This window comes from Anomaloglossus baeobatrachus, chromosome 3 (genome assembly GCF_048569485.1).
Source record: "Anomaloglossus baeobatrachus isolate aAnoBae1 chromosome 3, aAnoBae1.hap1, whole genome shotgun sequence".
NCBI lineage: Eukaryota > Metazoa > Chordata > Amphibia > Anura > Aromobatidae > Anomaloglossus > Anomaloglossus baeobatrachus.
The window spans coordinates 366,422,336-366,443,828 of NC_134355.1; the positions used below are offsets into that span (position 1 = coordinate 366,422,336).

General features: G+C 45.2%; 1 protein-coding gene across 1 annotated transcript in view; it reads right to left on the reverse strand.

The window, feature by feature from the left end:
- Positions 1–334: 334 nt before the first annotated feature.
- The window catches only part of SLC35A1 (solute carrier family 35 member A1), a 48,596-nt gene continuing 27,437 nt past the window's right edge, over positions 335–21,493 (reverse strand). Inside the window, exons 6-8 of the mRNA XM_075338414.1 lie at positions 9,848–10,024; positions 8,379–8,513; positions 335–1,032 (exon numbers count right to left, since the gene is read on the reverse strand). Coding sequence (XP_075194529.1) covers positions 899–1,032; positions 8,379–8,513; positions 9,848–10,024 — 446 coding nt within the window. The 3' untranslated portion in view covers positions 335–898. The remainder of the gene's footprint in view (positions 1,033–8,378; positions 8,514–9,847; positions 10,025–21,493) is intronic.

Sequence of the window (21,493 nt, forward strand, 5' to 3'; positions counted from 1 at the left end):
GCGGCCATGTAGCAGCGCTGAATGGCAGATGACATAGTAAAAAATACGCATTACACACGCATTACACACGCTAGTAAAATCTCAGAAATAGCATCGCATTCGCGTTGCACTCGCACCTAACGTGAACTAAAATCAGCCGAGTTTTTTTCAGCCCAGTCGGACCGATTTTACTCGCATAGATGTGTTTCCACCCATAAGCAGAGACTGGGAGAGAGACAGAGAGACAGTTACTATCCCGGGCAACGCCCGAGTACTACAGCTAGTAATCTATGAATGTGAATACTATAACAAATTAATTTTGAGGCAGAAGTCTTCAGGAAGCTTTCCATGAAAAGTTACCTTTATGTTCCCAGTAGTTTGACAAAATTTGCACCTACTTTTTTCATTTTTTTTTTATTAAAAAAAAAAGTCACTATGGCAAAATTAAAAGAAAAAAAAAGTGCAAAATATCATGATATGTTAAAAGATTGAAAAATACACTGACAGTATAAACAGGACAGTTGAAGTCTTTGGACTGAAACTTGAAGTCTCTTGAGCAGTGTCTTAGAGGAGATCATTATGATGAATAGTTCCTGGATATGTGCCCTCCTAGGACGTCTGCCATCAGTGAATTTTGCTTCCATATGATCCACCACAAAGTTGACGCTAGAAGAGATGTTCATTCCGACTTACGCTGATTCACATACTAGATATGGCCCCATTAGAATTAAAACAAATACTGATTGACCTCCATCGAAAACTGTGCTGTTGCATTCATTGGTAGATGTGCTTTCCAAATGTGCAGTACCAGCTACTGCAGCGGTCACTCTGACCCTTTTGGATTGAAGCGTCAGAAGAAATTATTACAATAACTATTGTATATTTACAGTACAGTACAGTAAAAATTGTCCATGGTCCATCAAACATTGATTAGTTTTTCACTGAGGTTGCTGCTGGTGTCCTTTATTTCAAGCTTGGTGGTGTCTTTTCTGGGTAGCCCATATGTGTATATGGAGACGCAAACAAGCAGAGCTCCAACAGCAAATGTTAATGCTAGAAGAAAGAATACAATATGGTTAATAGGTCGGTGCTCATATTAGACAAAAGGTCACATTACTGTTTGTATAGAACACATTTGTACCACAAGGACAATCATTTACAGAAACAATATATTAAGGCGTAGAGACCATAAAATATTGGTAAATCAGAAGCTGGAGCCAAAGCCTGGCTTAATCAATGCAGCCAGATTGTTTGGCACCTTTGACTTCACTTAATTCACCATAAGATTTTGGAGAAGATCCAATCAAAACAAAATTGGTGTGAACATGAACTTTTAGTCGAAGATCACTTTTTCAGGAGCTCTTAGCCTATGTTCATACTGAGTTTTTTGAGCTGACACTTAAAAACACCCGGTGAAAAAAAGAAGGTGAATGTCACTCTAAAAAGGATGCTGAAGGAAACCTCCAAACTAGACACTGCTTCAGGTAAAGAAAAGGGTCTTCAGAAATGCCCAAAAAAGTTTCTTCTTGGAAAAACTCATGGGTTTTGAACTTCTCAAAAAGCTCATTGTGAACATAGTCTTATTTTGCACGCAGTCTTAGGATAGGTGTAGAAATTTTCTGCAACAAAAAAAACACACCTCTTGCGACAGAAAAACACACCAGTAAACCCATGTGTTTTTTGGTGCATTTTTTTTTTTTTTTTACAAGATCAATGGCTGGAAGGGCTCAAAAACGCACCAACAATTGACATGCTGGAGAATTCTCATTGACTTTGCTGGCATAAGGATAGACATGCAGATTTGGGCAACAATCTGCACCAAAAAACTCAGCGTGTGCACACTGCCTTACCATTAGAGAAAAAAAAAACTATTCAAAATGGGCTCAGAAGTTGGTGTCTGGCTATTTATTAGGGTTGCAGCAAGTCATAACAACCAAAGAAAATGGTCATTGAGACTATAGTAGTTGATAATTACGCCATATTGATTTTGGAGGAACCATTTGTTCTATTAGTTGTGTTCAGCTAGAAATGTTTTTTTGTTTCTAGGTTTATTGCATGTAGCAGAAAAGAAGGGAATTTTGTTTACTTACCGTAAATTCCTTTTCTTCTAGCTCCTATTGGGAGACCCAGACAATTGGGTGTATAGCTTCTGCCTCCGGAGGCCACACAAAGTATTAAACTTTAAAAAGTGTAACCCCTCCCCTCTGCCTATACACCCTCCCGTGCATCACGGGCTCCTCAGTTTTGGTGCAAAAGCAGGAAGGAGGAAACTTATAAATTGGTCTAAGGTAAATTCAATCCGAAGGATGTTCGGAGAACTGAAACCATGAACCAAAGGAACAATTCAACATGAACAACATGTGTACACAAAAGAACAACAGCCCGAAGGGAACAGGGGCGGGTGCTGGGTCTCCCAATAGGAGCTAGAAGAAAAGGAATTTACGGTAAGTAAACAAAATTCCCTTCTTCTTTGTCGCTCCATTGGGAGACCCAGACAATTGGGACGTCCAAAAGCAGTCCCTGGGTGGGTAAAAGAATACCTCGATAAAAAGAGCCGAAAACGGCCCCCTCTTACAGGTGGGCAACCGCCGCCTGAAGGACTCGCCTACCTAGACTGGCATCTGCCGAAGCATAGGTATGCACCTGATAGTGTTTCGTGAAAGTGTGCAGACTAGACCAGGTAGCTGCCTGACACACCTGCTGAGCCGTAGCCCGGTGCCGCAATGCCCAGGACGCACCCACGGCTCTGGTAGAATGGGCTTTCAGCCCTGAAGGAATCGGAAGCCCAGAAGAACGGTAGGCTTCAAGAATCGGTTCCTTGATCCACCGAGCCAAGGTTGACTTGGAAGCCTGCGACCCCTTACGCTGGCCAGCGACAAGGACAAAGAGCGCATCAGAACGGCGCAGGGGCGCCGTGCGAGACACGTAGAGCCGGAGTGCTCTCACTAGATCTAACAAGTGCAAATCCTTTTCACATTGGTGAACTGGATGAGGGCAAAATGAAGGTAAGGAGATATCCTGATTGAGATGAAAAGGGGATACCACCTTAGGGAGAAATTCCGGGACCGGACGCAGAACCACCTTATCCTGGTGAAAAACCAGGAAGGGGGCTTTGCATGACAACGCTGCTAGCTCCGACACTCTACGGAGCGATGTAACTGCCACTAGAAAAGCCACCTTCTGCGAAAGACGTGATAAAGAAACATTCCGCAGCGGCTCGAAAGGTGGTTTCTGAAGAGCCCTTAGGACCCTGTTAAGATCCCAGGGTTCCAGCGGCCGCTTGTAAGGTGGGACTATGTGGCAAACTCCCTGCAGGAATGTGCGGACCTGCGGAAGCCTGGCTAGACGCTTTTGAAAAAACACGGAAAGCGCCGATACTTGTCCCTTGAGAGAGCCGAGAGACAAACCCTTGTCCATTCCGGATTGAAGGAAGGAAAGAAACGTGGGTAAGGCAAACGGCCAGGGGGTAAAACCCTTATCAGAGCACCAGGATAAGAAGATCCTCCAAGCCCTGTGATAGATCTTGGCGGACGTTGGTTTCCTGGCCTGTCTCATAGTGGCAATGACATCTTGAGATAACCCTGAGGACGCTAGGAGCCAGGACTCAATGGCCACACAGTCAGGCTGAGGGCCGCAGAATTCAGATGGAAAAATGGCCCTTGAGACAGCAAGTCTGGACGGTCTGGGAGTGCCCACGGTTGACCCACCGTGAGGTGCCACAGATCCGGGTACCACAACCTCCTCGGCCAGTCTGGAGCAACGAGGATGGCGCGGCGGCAGTCGGACCTGATCTTGCGTAACACTCTGGGCAGCATCGCCAGAGGAGGAAACACATAGGGAAGTCGAAACTGCGACCAATCCTGAACTAATGCGTCCGCCGCCAGAGCTCTGTGATCTTGAGACCGTGCCATGAATGCCGGGACTTTGTTGTTGTGCCGAGACGCCATGAAATCGACGTCTGGTGTTCCCCCAGCGGCAACAGATCTCTCGAAACACGTCCGGGTGAAGAGACCATTCCCCTGCGTCCATGCCCTGGCGACTGAGGAAGTCTGCTTCCCAGTTTTCTACGCCCGGGATGTGAACTGCGGAGATGGTGGAGGCTGTGGCCTCCGCCCACAGCAGAATCCGCCGAACTTCCTGGAAGGCTTGACGGCTGCGCGTGCCGCCCTGGTGGTTGATGTACGCGACCGCCGTGGCGTTGTCCGACTGTATGCGGATCTGCCTGCCCTCCAGCCACCGATGGAACGCCTTTAGGGCTAGATACACTGCCCTTATCTCCAGAACATTGATCTGAAGGGAGGACTCTGTCGGAGTCCAGGTTCCCTGAGCCCTGTGGTGGAGAAAAACTGCTCCCCACCCTGACAGACTCGCGTCCGTCGTGACCACAGCCCAGGATGGGGGCAGGAAGGATTTTCCCTTCGACAGAGAAGTGGGAAGAAGCCACCACTGAAGAGAGGTTTTGGCTGCCAGGGAAAGAGAGACGTTCCTGTCTAGGGACGTCGACCTCCTGTCCCATTTGCGGAGAATGTCCCATTGGAGTGGACGCAGATGAAACTGCGCAAAGGGGACTGCTTCCATTGCTGCCACCATCTTCCCCAGGAAGTGCATGAGGCGCCTCAAGGGGTGAGACTGGCCCCGAAGAAGAGAGTGCAACCCTGTCTGCAGCGAACGCTGTTTGTCCAGCGGTAGCTTGACTATCGCTGAGAGAGTATGAAACTCCATCCCGAGGTAAGTCAGTGATTGGGTCGGTGTCAATTTTGACTTTGGGAAATTGATGATCCACCCGAACCTCTGGAGAGTCTTCAGAGCGACGGTCAGGCTGTGTTGACATGCCACCCGGGAGGGTGCCTTGACTAGGAGATCGTCTAAGTAAGGGATCACCGAGTGGCCCTGAGAGTGTAGGACCGCCACAACGGATGCCATGACCTTGGTGAAGACCCGTGGGGCTGTCGCCAGGCCGAAAGGCAGTGCCACAAACTGAAGGTGTTCGTCCCCGATGGCGAAACGCAGGAAGCGTTGATGCTCTGGTGCGATCGGCACATGGAGATAAGCATCCCTGATGTCGATTGATGCTAGGAAGTCTCCTTGGGACATCGAAGCGATGACTGAGCGGAGAGATTCCATCCGAAACCGTCTGGTTCTCACGTGTCTGTTGAGCAGTTTGAGGTCCAGAACGGGACGGAATGATCCGTCCTTTTTTGGCACCACGAACAAGTTGGAGTAAAAACCGCGACCACGTTCCTGAAGGGGGACGGGGATCACAACTCCTTCTGTCTTCAGAGTGTTCACCGCCTGAAAAAGTGCATCGGCTCGCTCGGGGGGCGGAGATGTTCTGAAGAAACGAGTCGGAGGACGAGAGCTGAACTCTATCCTGTAACCGTGAGACAGAATGTCTCTCACCCATCGGTCTTGGACATGTGGCCACCAGGCGTCGCAAAAGCGGGAGAGCCTGCCACCGACCGAGGATGCGGTTTGGGGAGGCCAAAAGTCATGAGGAGGCCGCCTTGGAGACAGTGCCTCCGGCGGTCTTTGGAGGACGTGACTTAGACCGCCATGCATAAGAGTTCCTCTGGCCCTTCTGTGGCCTGTTGGACGAGGAGGATTGGGATCTGGCTGAGGGCCGAAAGGACCGAAACCTCAATTGAATTTTCTGTTGCTGAGGTCTGTTTGGTTTGGACTGGTGTAAGGACGAGTCCTTTCCCTTGCATTGCTTAATAATTTCATCCAATCGCTCGCCAAACAATCGGTCGCCAGAAAACGGCAAACCGGTTAAGAACTTCTTGGAAGCAGAGTCTGCCTTCCATTCGCGTAGCCACATGGCCCTGCAGACTGCCACCGAATTGGCGGACGCTACCGCTGTACGGCTAGCAGAGTCCAGGACGGCATTCATGGCGTAGGATGAAAATACCGACGCCTGAGAAGTCAAAGACGCAACTTGCGGAGCAGAGGTACGTGTGACCGCATTAATCTCCGACAGACAAGCTGAGATAGCTTGGAGTGCCCACACTGCTGCAAAGGCCGGGGCAAAAGACGCGCCTGTGGCTTCATAGATGGATTTCATCAGGAGCTCTATCTGCCTGTCAGTGGCATCCTTGAGCGATGAGCCATCTGCCACTGATACTACAGATCTAGCCGCCAGTCTAGAGACTGGAGGATCCACCTTGGGACATTGAGCCCAACCCTTAACTACGTCAGAGGGGAAGGGGTAACGTGTGTCAATAAGACGCTTAGTAAAGCGCTTGTTCGGAAATGCTCTGTGCTTCTGGACAGCATCTCTGAAGTTAGAGTGATCGAAAAACGCACTCCGTGTACGTTTGGGAAACCTAAACTGGTGTTTCTCCTGCTGCGAAGCCGACTCCTCTATAGGTGGAGTTGGGGGAGAAAGATCTAGCACCTGGTTGATGGACGCTATAAGGTCATTTACTATGGCGTCCCCTTCAGGTGTATCAAGATTGAGAGCAACGTCAGGGTCAGAGCCCTGAGCTGCGACATCCGCTTCATCCTCCAGAGAGTCCTCAAGCTGAGACCCCGAACAGCGTGATGAAGTCGGGGAAGATTCCCAGCGAGCCCGCTTAGCCGGTCTGGGACTGCGGTCCGTGCCGGAGTCCTCCCCGTGAGACCTAGGTGCCACCCCAGGAGCACGCTGCGGCGCAGACCGAGAGGGGCCTGGGGGTGATGATCCCACAGTGCCCAGGGCCTGTGTAAGGACCGATCTGGACTGCGAGGCTTCTAGTATCTTAGCAGACCATTTATCCATAGACTGAGCCATGGATTGTGAAAGCGACTCAGAGAGTTTCTCAGCCAAAACTGCAAACTCTGTCCCTGCCACCTGGACAGGGGGAGCCAGCGGTTCTTCCTGAGCTGAGGGTCCCCCCAGCGCCCGAGGCTCCGGCTGAGCGAGTGCAACAGGGGCCGAGCATTGCTCACAGTGAGGGTAGGTGGAACCTGCAGGTAACATAGCCGCACAAGAGGTACAGGTTGCAAAATAACCCTGTGTCTTGGCACCCTTGCTCCTTGTGGACGACATGCTGTTGTCTCCTAGGAGAGTGATCACTGAGGGTATATAGCCAAAAGCAAAACAATGCGGCCGAACCGAGAAAATGTATACAAATATATATATATATATATACACACACACACTTCGGCACCCTAGGGGGACCAGCACCGGGTGACCGGTGTGGCTTACCGACCGCCCAAAGCGGTTGTGTGTCCACCAGATTCCCTGCCTTGGGCCTCCCAGAGCTGCAGAGCTCGTTCCTGAAATCCTCCACCGGCAGAATGATTGTAAAAATGGCTGCCGGAGCTCTCAGGGGAGGAGGGAGCCGTGGGCGGCGACTAATAAAGTGCGGGAATCTGGTGCCCCACAGTGATCAGTGAGGGGGGAGGACGACACCTAAAGTATGCTCCAGCCCTCACTGTCGACGTCAGGTCGACCGTCCTGCCCTTACCCCTGACTGGCAGGCCCGGGGGTGGGAGTTATGGTATTAGGCCGCATGAAGCCGGGGACTAAATTTAATACCGCGGCCGGCAAACAGGCGCGGTCGGCGCGGAAGTCCCGGTCGTCACAAAAAAACAGCAGCCGCTGCAGCGTGTGTGACACAAGCGCTCCATGCACCATCCCCATGGGGACACAGAGTACCTTTAGATGCAGGGCCATGTCCCTGATGATACCAAGTCTCCTGTCCGGCAGATTCCCACAGGGGCTGCAGAGGGAGCCCGGTCCCAGTGAATGGATGACCGGATAGGATCCCACTTCTCCCAGAGCCTCTAAGGGATGGGGAAGGAAAACGGCATGTGGCTCCAGCCTCTGTACCCGCAATGGGTACCTCAACCTTAACAGCACCGCCGACTTAGTGGGGTGAGAAGGGAGCATGCCGGGGGCCCTGGGGCCCTCTTTTCTTCCATCCGATACAATCAGCAGCTGCTGCTGACTAAAATGTGGAGCTTGAGTGAATGTGTGCCTCCTTCAACACAAAGCATAAAACTGAGGAGCCCGTGATGCACGGGAGGGTGTATAGGCAGAGGGGAGGGGTTACACTTTTTAAAGTGTAATACTTTGTGTGGCCTCCGGAGGCAGAAGCTATACACCCAATTGTCTGGGTCTCCCAATGGAGCGACAAAGAAATTGGATTTTTTACTAATAAATCTGAATTGCAAATAGAGGTTGAATGGAGCCTATGATGTACCTGTGTGCTACAGTATATAATTTGCTATACCTGAAATAATAAACAAAGAATTTCTTGTGATCGAACCAAGGTAGAGAGCTTGGAACTCTAAGCTGGATCCAAAAATAAGACTAGCATGTAATTACAGGTAAGAAATTAAGGCCAGCCCTTGAGAAGGGAAGACTGTTCTACACCTATAGTTTATATAATCCCATAAATTACGTTGTGACATACTTATCTGTAATCCGAAGAGCAGCACCGATGCAATGGTGGAGATGACAATAGCGGCCGCTGCTGAGAAGCCTTTCATGATATTATCTGTGTATTTTACTACAACCGATGTGTAGAGACCACCCACACTAGCCAGCACTGCAAGAGAACGGTCAGAAAAGTCACTCAACTTCTAAACATTACAGTAGAATATGACAGTACCAAAGATCACATACTAATTTACACATAATTCTGCAAACTTCAGCCCTCTTCATCATTAATCAAAATATTTCACCCCATAAGCCATCCTCCACCACAGCTCACAGGGTACACAGAAGACACACTGGCGCTCCAGCTCCTTTATAGGCCAGAAATATATTTTATATATTTATTTATTTTACGCACACATGCATACAGTTAGCATTTTTATCTGAAAAACGGAACGAGAGAGTAAAAAAGTGTATTAAAGTTGTAGGGCATCATCAATTCAATACGAATCGACACCTTGCATACAGAAATGCTATGATATGAAACCCATGACCCCCGAAAACATTGAATGCTGGTCACGTATATGGCACTCATTTAACTTTGAAGCTCAAAGTGGCCACCGTCAGCTGCAATGCACATCTGGACAGCATACTGTATCTTGTTGCACGTTGTGCAATATGGTAGGTGTCATGTTTGCACAAGCATCTGTGATACATCGTCGTAGGTCCTGCAATGTTGGTGGAGGGGTCGCATACACCTGCTGTTTGATGTGACCTCACAGAAAGAAGTCCAATGGGGTCAGGTCAGGTGAGTGTAGAGGCCACTCCACACAGCCACCATACCCAATGACTTGTAGGAAGGTCTCCATGAGGTATCGCTTCACGTCCGCAGCCTTGTGAGTTTGACACATTCTAATCATAGCATTTCTGTATGCAAGGTGTCGATTCGTATTGAATTGATGATGCCCTACAATTTTTTAATTCATATTTTTTCTCTCTCGTTCTGTTTTCGAGATAAAAATGCTAACTCCGTTGTTTTCCATCAGGTGGCGCTATAGGTGGTTTCATTGCGTAGCGCATGGATACTTTACTATACCTAGACACCACTTCTATGCCTATAGCTGCCGCTGTTCTCAAGTTAATGGTGGTGGACAGGATATGTATGGGTGGACACACTGTATATGTGTCCAATAGAGTTAAGCAGAAAGACCTGATCCCAACCCACTTTGGTAGCTCATGCTCACTTTGGTAGAGTCCTGCAAACCTCATACTACCAGCGTAGACCACAACATCATAGGCACTTTGCATTAATCCTTGTCTAGTACCATAGGGTCAATGTGACCCCCATGCAGATTGGTACAACTACTCTTTTTTTTTCATGGCACCAGACAAGGGTTAATAAGATTATTAATCATCGTGGTACTCTCTTCAGTGAAGCATCTACAGAAAATTGCTACTGGGTTTTTTTTTTTTTATTGACAATCTGTGACACATGCTTGTACTTACAGACTACAACCCAAACAAGGTAAGTGTAGCCAAAGAAAAACCCTTTCTCCATGATACCGCCTCCATCAGTAATAAAGACACCGGCTAATGTCACGATGATGCCAGAGATGTACATCTGAATGTTCCTCACCCACAGAGAGGTGTCCGAGCTCTTCAGCACCTTCTCAAAGTACACTCCTGAAAAATGAAGACAGACCAAAAGAAACCGGATCAGAGAAAGTACTGTGTTCAGTAGCCTGGAGCTAGTTATTCAGGGTAACACTTGGGTACATTTAGCTTGGACCATTATGTGCAGCCATAAAATGTAGAGTAACGCTTCAAGTCCATTGCATTCACTAGCTGATAATGACCCAATATTACAGCCTGTTCTGGGACGTGTAGTCTTTTAACCAAGCACTGTCCAATAATCTAATACAGGAACAAGTCATGCATTCTTGAACCTAAGGCTCCATAGCTGATACCAGTTTTCAGAGCACGATAGGCGCTGTAATTTTGTAAGAGGCATCAGGTTGGGAAATAAAAAAAAGGAGATCAACTAGCAAAATTATGAGTGCAGCTCTGGGAGTACTTCCTGCTGCAACTTAGAATTTTTGTAGGATAAGAAATACAGTGTATTCATTTCTTAAAGAGCCCTCCCATGAAGTTTAATTTTTTTCCTTTAATTAACCTCTTCATGCAATGACCATTTTACATTTTATGCTTTTGTTTTTTCCTCCCTTTCTTCCAAGAGCCATAACTTTTCTTTTTCCAGAAATATATCCATATGAAGGCTTGTTTTTTGTTTTTTATTGCGAGACGAGTTGTAATCTTTAATGAAACCATTAATTCTACGATCTACTTAACTGGAAAATGGGGAAAAGAAAAAATCTAAGTGCGGTGAAATTGCAAAAAAAAAAAAAAAAAATGCAATTCCACAAACGTTTTTTTTGTATTCACCATGTTCACTGTATGGTTAAACTGACCTGGCAATATGATTTTCCAGGTCAGTACCAGTATCTAGATACCAAATATGTATTAGTTTGGATTTTTTAAGCGGTGGGAGAATAAAAAAAAAAAAAAAAAAAAAAAAATCAGAAGTTTGTAAAAAAACTTACCATTGCGGCAGGCTTCTCTTCCGGGTTTCTCCTTGTCAGTTTCAGACGCGCACTGCGCATCTGAAGCCGGCCGCAATGGTAAGTATAAATGTGCGCAGAATAGAATGAGCGACGGGGACGTCGCTCATGTGGCTCCATGGTATCACGTCCAGAGGGGCGTGGTACCACTGAGAGTATGCAGACGCCCATAGGGCAAGGCGCCCCCCATGGGGCCAGCAGCTCTGTAATTTACATAGGAAATATGAAAGTAATAAAACGTTTTTTATTACTTTCATATTACACAATTTTACAGCACAGGGATGGGTAGGGAGCTGCTATTAGGGCAAATATGCGTCTGCTAATATGTCAGATCGCATATTCTAGGTGACAGGTTCCCTTTAATATAACCTAAACAAACTTTCCTATGACCGGAAAGGGTCCACAAGAAATATAAAACCTAAAATTGTGTAGCCCCAAGTTATCAATAAATAGAGGTGGGGATACAAAAAGAGAGGACCACGGATAATCAAAGTGAAATACAAGATTTATTAAATGTAAATAGAGGTGATACAGGACACACAGTGGAGGCAGGCTAGATGGAAACAGCCTGCCAGGAAACAACCCACAGCAATACCAGGACACACCACCAGATGGCAAAACCTGCTGACAGGCAGCAATATAATGGAAGATTGTACAAAGTGTAAAATGGCCCGTGAAAGGTCAAAAGGGACAGTGTAAAGAGAACAGTTTAAGTAGGAGATCTGTAGAATCCCCTAGAAAGTCCCAATGGCAAGGGGGCATGAATAATTAATCAGTATTACCTTGCGTCATGTCAGAGCAGAGATGGTGGATGTGTCCGGGCCCCGCCGCCACGCCCGGACACATCCACCATCTCTGCTCTGACATGACGCAAGGTAATACTGATTAATTATTCATGCCCCCTTGCCATTGGGACTTTCTAGGGGATTCTACAGATCTCCTACTTAAACTGTTCTCTTTACACTGTCCCTTTTGACCTTTCACGGGCCATTTTACACTTTGTACAATATTCCATTATATTGCTGCCTGTCAGCAGGTTTTGCCATCTGGTGGTGTGTCCTGGTATTGCTGTGGGTTGTTTCCTGGCAGGCTGTTTCCATCTAGCCTGCCTCCACTGTGTGTCCTGTATCACCTCTATTTACATTTAATAAATCTTGTATTTCACTTTGATTATCCGTGGTCCTCTCTTTTTGTATTCCCACCTCTATTTATTGATAACTTGGGGCTACACAATTTTAGGTTTTAGGTTCCCTTTAATGTTGCAAAAGAACATTCTGGAGTTTTACATTTTTTTCTCATTTTGCTGTTTACCGATCAGATTAATTTATTTTATATTTTGATAGGCTGGACATTTCTGAATGCAGTGATATGAAGTGTTTACATTTTTTTTAATCATTTTATGTTCAAAATAGGGGGTGGTTGGTTTGAACCTCTACTTTTTATTTATTTATTTATTTTAAATTTTACTGTAGTTACTAGTTCTCTTAGGAAGATTGCAGCTTCAAGTCCCCCTATCGCCTGTGCTGTACAGAGCAGTGCATCACCATCAGTACTGCTCTATGCAGCAGAAATCACAATCTCCTGTGAACGCCAGCTCACAGTCTGTGCTCACAGGATTCTAAATGGCAGAGATACGGAGGTCATCAGTTGACCCATCCCTGATGGGAGCGGAGAATGGCTCGCCCCTTTACCAGCGCTTGTTAAATCTTGCTGTCAGAGATTGACAGCGGGATTTAACTTGTTAGCAGCCGTAGTTGGATCTCCAAGTCTCTGCAGCTGTTAGCTGCACGTGGGTAATTAAATCAGCCAATATGATAAGGGAAAAAATACAGACTCAAGTGATTGAGCCCGCATCAAAGGCAGGGGACATGACATGACGTAAATATATGTCATGTATGTCATGAAGGGCTTCAAGGAAACCTTTCACATGTACTTGGTGTTACTTGGGGAATAGTGATCACAAAATAATAAGTTTTCATGTATTCTTTAGTAAGATGTCTAGTAGAGGGGCTACAAGGACACTAAACTTCAGGAAAGCAAATTTTAAACGATTGAGAGATGATCTTAGTGCAATAAACTGGGATGATGTACTAAGTAATAAAAGTACACAAAGCAAATGGGAGACTTTTATGAGCATCCTGAATAGGGCTTGTGCAGAAAATATACCCTATGGGAACAAACATGCTAGAAATAGGAGGAAACCCCTATGGCTAAATAGAGCTGTAAGGGAAGCAATAAAAGAAAAACAGAAAGCCTTAAAAGAATTAAAGAGGGTAGGTAGTGATGAGGCATTATATAATTATAGAAAATTAAATAAAATATGTAAAAAGCAAATTAAGTTAGCTAAGTTTGAGACAGAGAGACTCATTGCGAGAGAAAGTAAAAATAATCCTAAAATATTCTTTAACTACATAAACAGTAAAAAACTGAAAAGCGATAGTGTTGGCCCCCTTAAAAATAGTCTTGGTGAAATGGTGGAAGGGGATGAGGGTAAAGCCAACCTGCTGAATGACTTTTTTTCTACGGTTTTTATACAAGAAAATGCCATGGCAGATGACATGACCAGTGATACCATAAATTCACCCTTGTATATTACCTGCTTAACCCAGCAGGAAGTACGCCGCCGCCTCGAAATCACTAAGGTTGACAAATCTCCGGGCCCGGATGGCATACACCCCAGAGTACTACAGGAATTGAGTTCTGTGATAGATAGACCATTATTTTTAATCTTCTCAGATTCCTTAATAACAGGGTCGGTACCGCAGGACTGGCGCATAGCAAATGTGGTGCCAATATTCAAAAAGGGGACAAAAACTGAGCCGGGAAATTATAGGCCGGTAAGTTTAACCTCTACAGTTGGTAAAATCCTTGAGGGTTTCTTGAGAGATGCTATACTGGAGTATCTCAAGAAAAATAACTTTATGACAGAGTATCAACATGGGTTTATGAGGGATCGATCCTGTGAAACTAATTTGATCAGCTTCTATGAAGAGGTAAGTTCAAGCCTGGACCAGGGAAATGCAGTGGATGTTGTGTATATGGACTTTTCAAAAGCTTTTGATACGGTGCCACACAAAAGGTTGGTACATAAAATGAGAATAATGGGGATAGGGGAAAATATGTGTAACTGGGTTAAAAACTGGCTCAGTGATAGGAAACAAAGGGTGGTTATTAATGGTACGTACTCGGACTGGGTCTCAGTTCATAGTGGGGTACCACAGGGGTCAGTATTGGGCCCGCTTCTTTTCAACATATTTATAAATGACCTTGTTGGGGGCATGCGGAGTAGAATTTCAATATTTGCAGATGATACTAAACTCTGCAGGGTAATCAATACAGAGGAGGATAATTTTATATTACAGGGAGATTTATGTAAATTGGAGGATTGGGCTGAGAAGTGGCAATTGAAGTTTAATGTAGATAAATGTAAGGTCATGCACTTGGGTAGAGGAAATAACATTTATGATTATGTACTTAATTGTAGAACACTGGGTAAAACAGACACAGAAAAAGACTTGGGTGTATGGGTGGATGGTAAACTTCACTTTAGTGGACAGTGTCAGGCAGCTGCTGCCAGGGCTAATAAAATAATGGGATGTATTAAAAGAGGTATAAGTGTTCATGAAAAAAATATAGTTCTACCTCTGTACAAGTCACTAGTGCGACTGCACGTAGAATACTGTGTACAATTCTGGTCACCGATATATAAGGACATAGCTGAACTGGAGAGGGTGCAGAGAAGAGCGACCAAGATTATTAGAGGAATGGGTGGGCTGCAATACCAAGACAGGTTATTAAACTTGGGGTTATTTAGTCTGGAAAAACGAAGGCTTAGGGGGGATCTAATCACAATGTATAAAGATATGAGGGGACAGTACAGAGACCTTTCCAAAGATCTTTTTACACCTAGGCCTGCGACTGGAACACGGGGGCATCCGCTACGTCTCGAGGAAAGAAGGTTTAATCATAATCACAGACGAGGATTCTTTACTGTACGAGCAGTGAGACTATGGAACTCTCTGCCGCATGATGTTGTAATGAGTGATTCACTACTAACATTTAAGCAGAGCCTGGACGCCTTTCTTGAAAAATTTAATATTACCAGTTATGTATATTAGATTTTATGACAGGGTATTGATCCAGGGAACTAGTCTGATTGCCGGATGTGGAGTCAGGAAGGAAATTTTTTCCCCATTGGAACTTGTTTGCCACATTGGGGGTTTTTTTTGCCTTCCTCTGGATCAACATGTTAGGCTACGGGTTGAACTAGATGGACTTAGAGTCTCCCTTCAACCTTAAAAACTATGATACTATGATACTATGTAAGAACGATATTAACCTGCAGATTAATAGCATTTGAAACCTAGATGGCACCTGCACATTAAACACTGCTCAACATTACAACCCGCTATCAGTAAGTGTGCTGTTACAGCCGCCGCGCTATACACTCAATGGTGACTGAAAGCCAAACACTGCCGGGAGGAATAAAGTACTTGTCCTCCTCGCAGCGGGGTTCAATATGCAGGTGCTGGGCAGGTTTCAAACACTATTAACCTGCAGATTAATTCGCATATTTCCAGGTTAATAGTGTTTTTTTTCTTTTTACAATTGCCAGGTTCCTTTATAGCTGTGCAAATGTGCATGTAGTTTAGTATTAGTATATTAATATACTTTCTCCGTTACCTGCCCCGTTCGGCTGCTCTTCTCAGTGATATCCGCTCTATAGCCTTTCCGGCTCAGTATGGGTGACCCAGAAGTCTCTTTTACAGTGCAAGTCTGTGGATTCTCATTCTGATACTCCATGGATTTAAAATGTAAAAGCCACTGTCGGGTCACACACAGCACAGCGTGACGTGGAAATACTGCAGAGCGGTGTCATCACTGAGATGAGCATAAAAGAGGCAGGAAGTGGGTATTAATACACTCGCATTACACGTACATATACACAGATTTAATGAACCAAAAAAAAATAATGAGAGGGTTTCTTTAACTCCTTAGTGCCAAGTTTGACCACAAAGGGAATCTGTCACCAGGTTTTTGCTCCCCAATCAGAGAGCAGCATAATGCACAATATAGAGACAGAGACCCTGATTCCACCTGTGTGTCACTTACTGAGCTGTTTGCTGCCATTTTGATAAAATCAATGTTTTCTCTGCTGCAGATCTAGCAGTTACACAGAGCCCATAAATATGCTGGACTACTGCCAAGTAGTCCTCTAATGATAAAATCACTGTTTAATCAGCAGTAGATTATCAAAACTACACTAAGAAGCCTAGTAAGTGGCATCGATGGAATCAGGATCTCTACCCCTACGTAATGCTGCTCTCAGATTAGGTAGCAAAAACCTGGTGACACATTTTATTTATTTTTTTCTTAAATCTGACCAGTATCACTGTGGTAATAACTTTAGACCACTTTAACGAATCCTAATGATTCAGAGATTATTTTGTGACACAATATACTTTCTTAGTGGTAAATTAAGGTCAATATTTTTTGTCTTCATTAGGGATGGGCAGACCTGGACTGTGAAAGTTCGGATCCACGCGATTTCAGTAGGTGCCAGACCAGGGCCACATGTAGTAGTGATGCGGGTTTTGTTCCAGGAGGTGTGGATTAGGTGCAGAAATATGGTGTAAAAATTTTAGCACCAAATTTGCATCCCTTGGCCCAAAAATGCAAGAAAGAAAAAAAAAAAAAGGGGGGGGGGGATTTGCCAGGAGCTGCAAATTTGGTGCTGAAATCTGGTGCAGACAATATCACCACCAAATATGCACCTCCAAGCAGAAACACGCGGCAAAAAGTGTTTTTTTTTTGCCAAGAGGTGTAGATTAGGTGTAGGAATATGGTGAGAAAATTTAATCACCAAATCTGCATCTCTTGGCAAAAACAACTGCGCTTTTCTGCCATTAGATGCAGGTCGGTGAAACTCAGTGACCTCATGCTCTATGGCGCTCGCTGTGACTTGGATGTGGCAGAAGCAGGATAGTCGTCGGACCTAGTGTGGATTACGCCGGATCTGCAAAGGTGTTTAGGGGGTTAATAAAGTGGTGAAAGAGGGTGGATTTTATTCCAAATAAAGGATTTTTTGGTGTGTTTGTTTACTTTTCCTTACAGATTAGTGATGGGGTGTCGTTGACGACTGCCATCACTAATCTATGGTTTAGTAGCAGCTGTAGGCTGTTATTAACCCCTGCTATAACCCTGATTGCCACTGCATCAGGGCAATTGGGAAGAGCTGGGTAAAGCACTGGGCTTGTCACATCTAATGGATGCGCCAATTCTGGGCGGCTAGAGGCTGATATTTTTAAGCTGGACCTCCCCAGCCTGAGAATACCAGACCCCAGCTGGCTTTATCTTGGCTAGGAATAAAAATTGGGGGAACTGTACGTTGATTATTTAAAATTTTAAAAAAAAGCATGTGGTTCCTTTTCTTTTAATACACAGCCAAGATAAGCGTAAGTCTGGGGCTGCAGGCTGTAGCCATGGACTTTATCTGCTCGGTAGCAGGATACGGGGGACCCTGCGCCAATTGTTTTGTTTATTTTTATACCACGATACTGATGGTAGATGCTAGAGTGTACAGGCTCCTTCCAGGTATGACGTCATTTCAACACGCCCCCATCACATGATAAGGGCGTGTTCAAAACATTAAACATTTTTCTAATTCCATGTGGGCATGGAGCTGTTCATAATCGAAGCAAGGGTCTGGGGGTGATACCCCCTCATGGGGGGGTGGGGTTGAAGCATGATTATGGTGTAGGAGAGGAAACATTGTGACGCCCACCAACTAAGCAAGTCACACTCACTAACCTGGAATGAGCCCGTACATTCTGGCTCATGGTAGATGCTGGAGTGTACAGGCTCCTTCAGTTACACTGCTTTCCCCGCCCACCGGCTGTCCTGGCACTTGTGGTTGGAAGCAGTCAACTGACACGCTGCCACTCAGGGTAAGGGCGCATCTAGCTGCAACCAATCACAGGCGCCGGTGGGCGGGGAAAGCAGTGCCTATGTGATGAACGTAATGTGTGGCACCAGAAGTGAATGCGAGGCTTGGGAGCAGCATACAGCCATGCCAGAGCCTCGGTGAGTACAGCGTTGCTTGCTCCCATTCCCCTATCCCTTCTACCACCATTTTTCATCTCCGGATTCTGATCCCCATAGACTTATATGGGGGCCGGATTCTGAACAGGATCCGGTTAACACCAAAAAAAAAAAAAAGGGACCCGCCGGTCCCAGTTTCCTCGGAGTCCTCCCATCTCATCATTCTATTTTGTTAGGATGTTGAAAGGGCTAAAGGTTTAGCAGCAATCTCACATTTTTTCAAGAAATATACAAAACTGTTTACTTAGGGACCTACTCAGATTTAAGTGGACTCTGAGGGGCCTTTATATTAGAAACTTCCCCAAACGCACTCTTCAAATACCTAAACTGTTGTCAGAATTTTTTTTAACCCTTCAGGTGCTACACAGGAATTAAAAAGGAAATCGGTCACCAGGTTTTTCGCCTATAAGCTGCGGCCAAATCAGTGAGCCCATGTATACAGCATTCGAGAATACCATATATAAGTGCCTAGGTCACTCTGTAGAACATAAAAAAACAGCTTTTATTACACTCCCCTGCAGGGGGTCCGGCCTGATGAGCGTTGCTGGTCTTGATTGCACTACAGCACACTCCTATCTGCCCTGCTAAGAGCAGGGCTAAGTATTGTCACCCTTGGGATTTTCAGCTGAAGGGAGGGGGGGGGAAATGGGAGGGTGTTTACACTTATTCTTGATCGCCGTTTAAAAAGTCAATGAATGAAGAAGGCCCCTTAAGGGCCACTATTTTTTTTGCATATCGGCGATTGTTAAGAAGGACTAGGCAGCTCTTCAGACATGTCTATTTCAGTAAAAGCTTACCCATGAGGTTACACTTCTGAGTTATGCTGTCCCTCTGTTATTCCTCCTAGAAATGTATGAGTGCATCCCTGTACACGGACATAGTCTCATCAGTGTTGACAGTATTAGACTGTAGCGATACACTCTTCTGACAAGCGGAATGGTAACACCCAGTTGTCAATTTATTTTAACATTCAGTGGGTATGGAAAGTATTGAGACACCTTTACATTTTTCACTCTGTTTCATTGCAGCCATTTGGTAAATTAAAAAAAAGTTAATTTTTTTTCTCATTAATGTACACTCTGAACCCCATCTTGACAGGAACCAAAAACAGAAATCTAGAAATGTTTGCAAATTTATTAAAACAAGAAAAACAAATATCACATGGTCATAAAAATTCAGACCATTTGCCCAGACACTCATATTTATGTCACATGCTGTCCATTTCCTTGTGATCGTCCTTGAGATCGTTCTATGCCTTCATTGGAGTCCAGCTGTGTTTCATTAAACTGATAGGACTTGATTTGAAAAGGGACACATCTGTCTATATAGGACCTCACAGCTCACAGTGCATGTCTGACCAAATGAGAATCCTGAGGTCAAAGGAACTGCCCAAGGAGCTCAAAGACAGAATTGTGTCAAGGCACAGATCTGGCCAAGGTTACAAAAGAATTTCTGCACTACTCAAGGTTCCTAAGAGCACAGTGGCCTCCATATTCCTTTAATGGAAGAAGTTTGGGATCACCAGAACTCTTCCTAGACCTCAAACAAGAAATAACAAGCATGAAGCAAGCGCTTCATACTTACCAAATCACCGCCACGGCTGTCACACTGCTCCTGTGGCTGGTCCTTCACTTCCTGGGCTGCTCATTACCTTAATTGAATATGTACTCCTTCCCCCACCCACCAGTGGCTGTAATTGGCTGCAGTCAGACGAGCCCCCACCCTGAGTGACAGCGTGTCTGACTGCAACCAATCACTATATGGAGATAAGGTATGCACACCAGTGACTATGTAAGGGGAATATATGAAAAGCAGAAACTGCTGTGTGAATACTGACATGAAAAATCCAATAGCTATATGTAAGAATGAAGGTATGAAAAATGGAATCTGCATTACTGCCATGAACATATGAATAAAGAGAAATTTAGCTACTGAATTGATCAATGCAATAGAGCCCCAACACTACGCCAAAGTATTTCTCTACGTTGGGGTCCCTAGCTAGTGTATGTCCTCTCATGCAGTTAAAAAAAAAACAACTTACCGTGTATGGAAAGCCGAGACCCAGGCTATATATGCGTATAATGTGGACTGGCAATAGGTGTGGATGGGGCAGGGTTCACAAACGAAAGACTACAAATCAATCAAGAAATAATGTCTGGAACACCTTACATAGTCACTGGTGTGCATACCTTCTCTCCATATAGTGTAGATTTTTTAGGTTTTTGCACCCAGTTCAGACTCAGAATGGTGTTCCAGACGTTATTTCTTGATTGATTTGTAGTTTTTCGTTTGTGAACCCGGCCCCACCCACACCTATTGCCAGTCCACATTATACGCATATATAGCCTGGGTCTCAGCTTTCCATACACGGTAAGTTTTTTAACTGCATGAGAGGACATACACTAGCTAGGGACCCCAACGTAGAGAAATACTTTGGCGTAGTGTTGGGGCTCTATTGCATTGATCAATTCAATAGCTAAATTTCTCTTGATTCATATGTTCATGGCAGTAATGCAGATTCCATTTTTCATACCTTCATTCTTACATATAGCTATTGGATTTTTCATGTCAGTATTCACACAGCAGTTTCGGCTTTTCATATATTCCCCTTACACAGTCACTGGTGTGCATACCTTCTTTCCATATACTCTTCCTAGACCTGGCCGTCCAGCCAAACTGAGCAATCGTGGGAGAAGAGCCTTGGTGAGAGAGGTAAAGAAGAACCCCAATATCACTGTGGCTGAGCTTCAGAAATGCAGTAGGGAGATGGGAGAGAGTTCCACAAAGTCAACTATCACTGCAGCCCTCCAACAGTTGGGCCTTTATGACAGAGTGGCTCGACAGAAGCCTCTCCTCAGTGCAAGACATGAAAGCCTGCATAGAGTTTGCAAAAAAACACATGAAGGACTCCCAGAATATGAGAAATAAGATTCTCTGGTCTGATAAGACAAAGATAGAAATTTTTGATGAGAATTCTAAGCGGTATGTGTGGAGAAAACCAGGCACTGCTCATCACCTGCCCAATACAATCCCAACAGTGAAATATGGTGGTGGCAGAATCATGCTATGGGTTTTTTTTTCAGCTGCAGGGGCAGGACAACTGGTTGCAAGTGAACAAAAGATGAATGCGGCCAAGTACAGAGATATCCTAGAAGAAAACCTCTTCCAGAGTGCTCTGGACTTCAGACTTGGCTAAAGGTTCACCTTCCAACAAGACAATGACCCTAAGCACACAGCTAAAATAACAAAGGAGTGGCTTCAGAACAACTCTGTGACCATTCGTGACTGGCCCAGCCAGAGCCCTGACCTAAACCCAATTGAGCATCTCTGGAGAGACCTGAAAATGGCTGTCCACCAACATTCACCATCCAACCTAACAGAACTGGAGGGAATCTGCAAGGAAGAATGGCAGAAGATCTCCAAATCCAGGTGT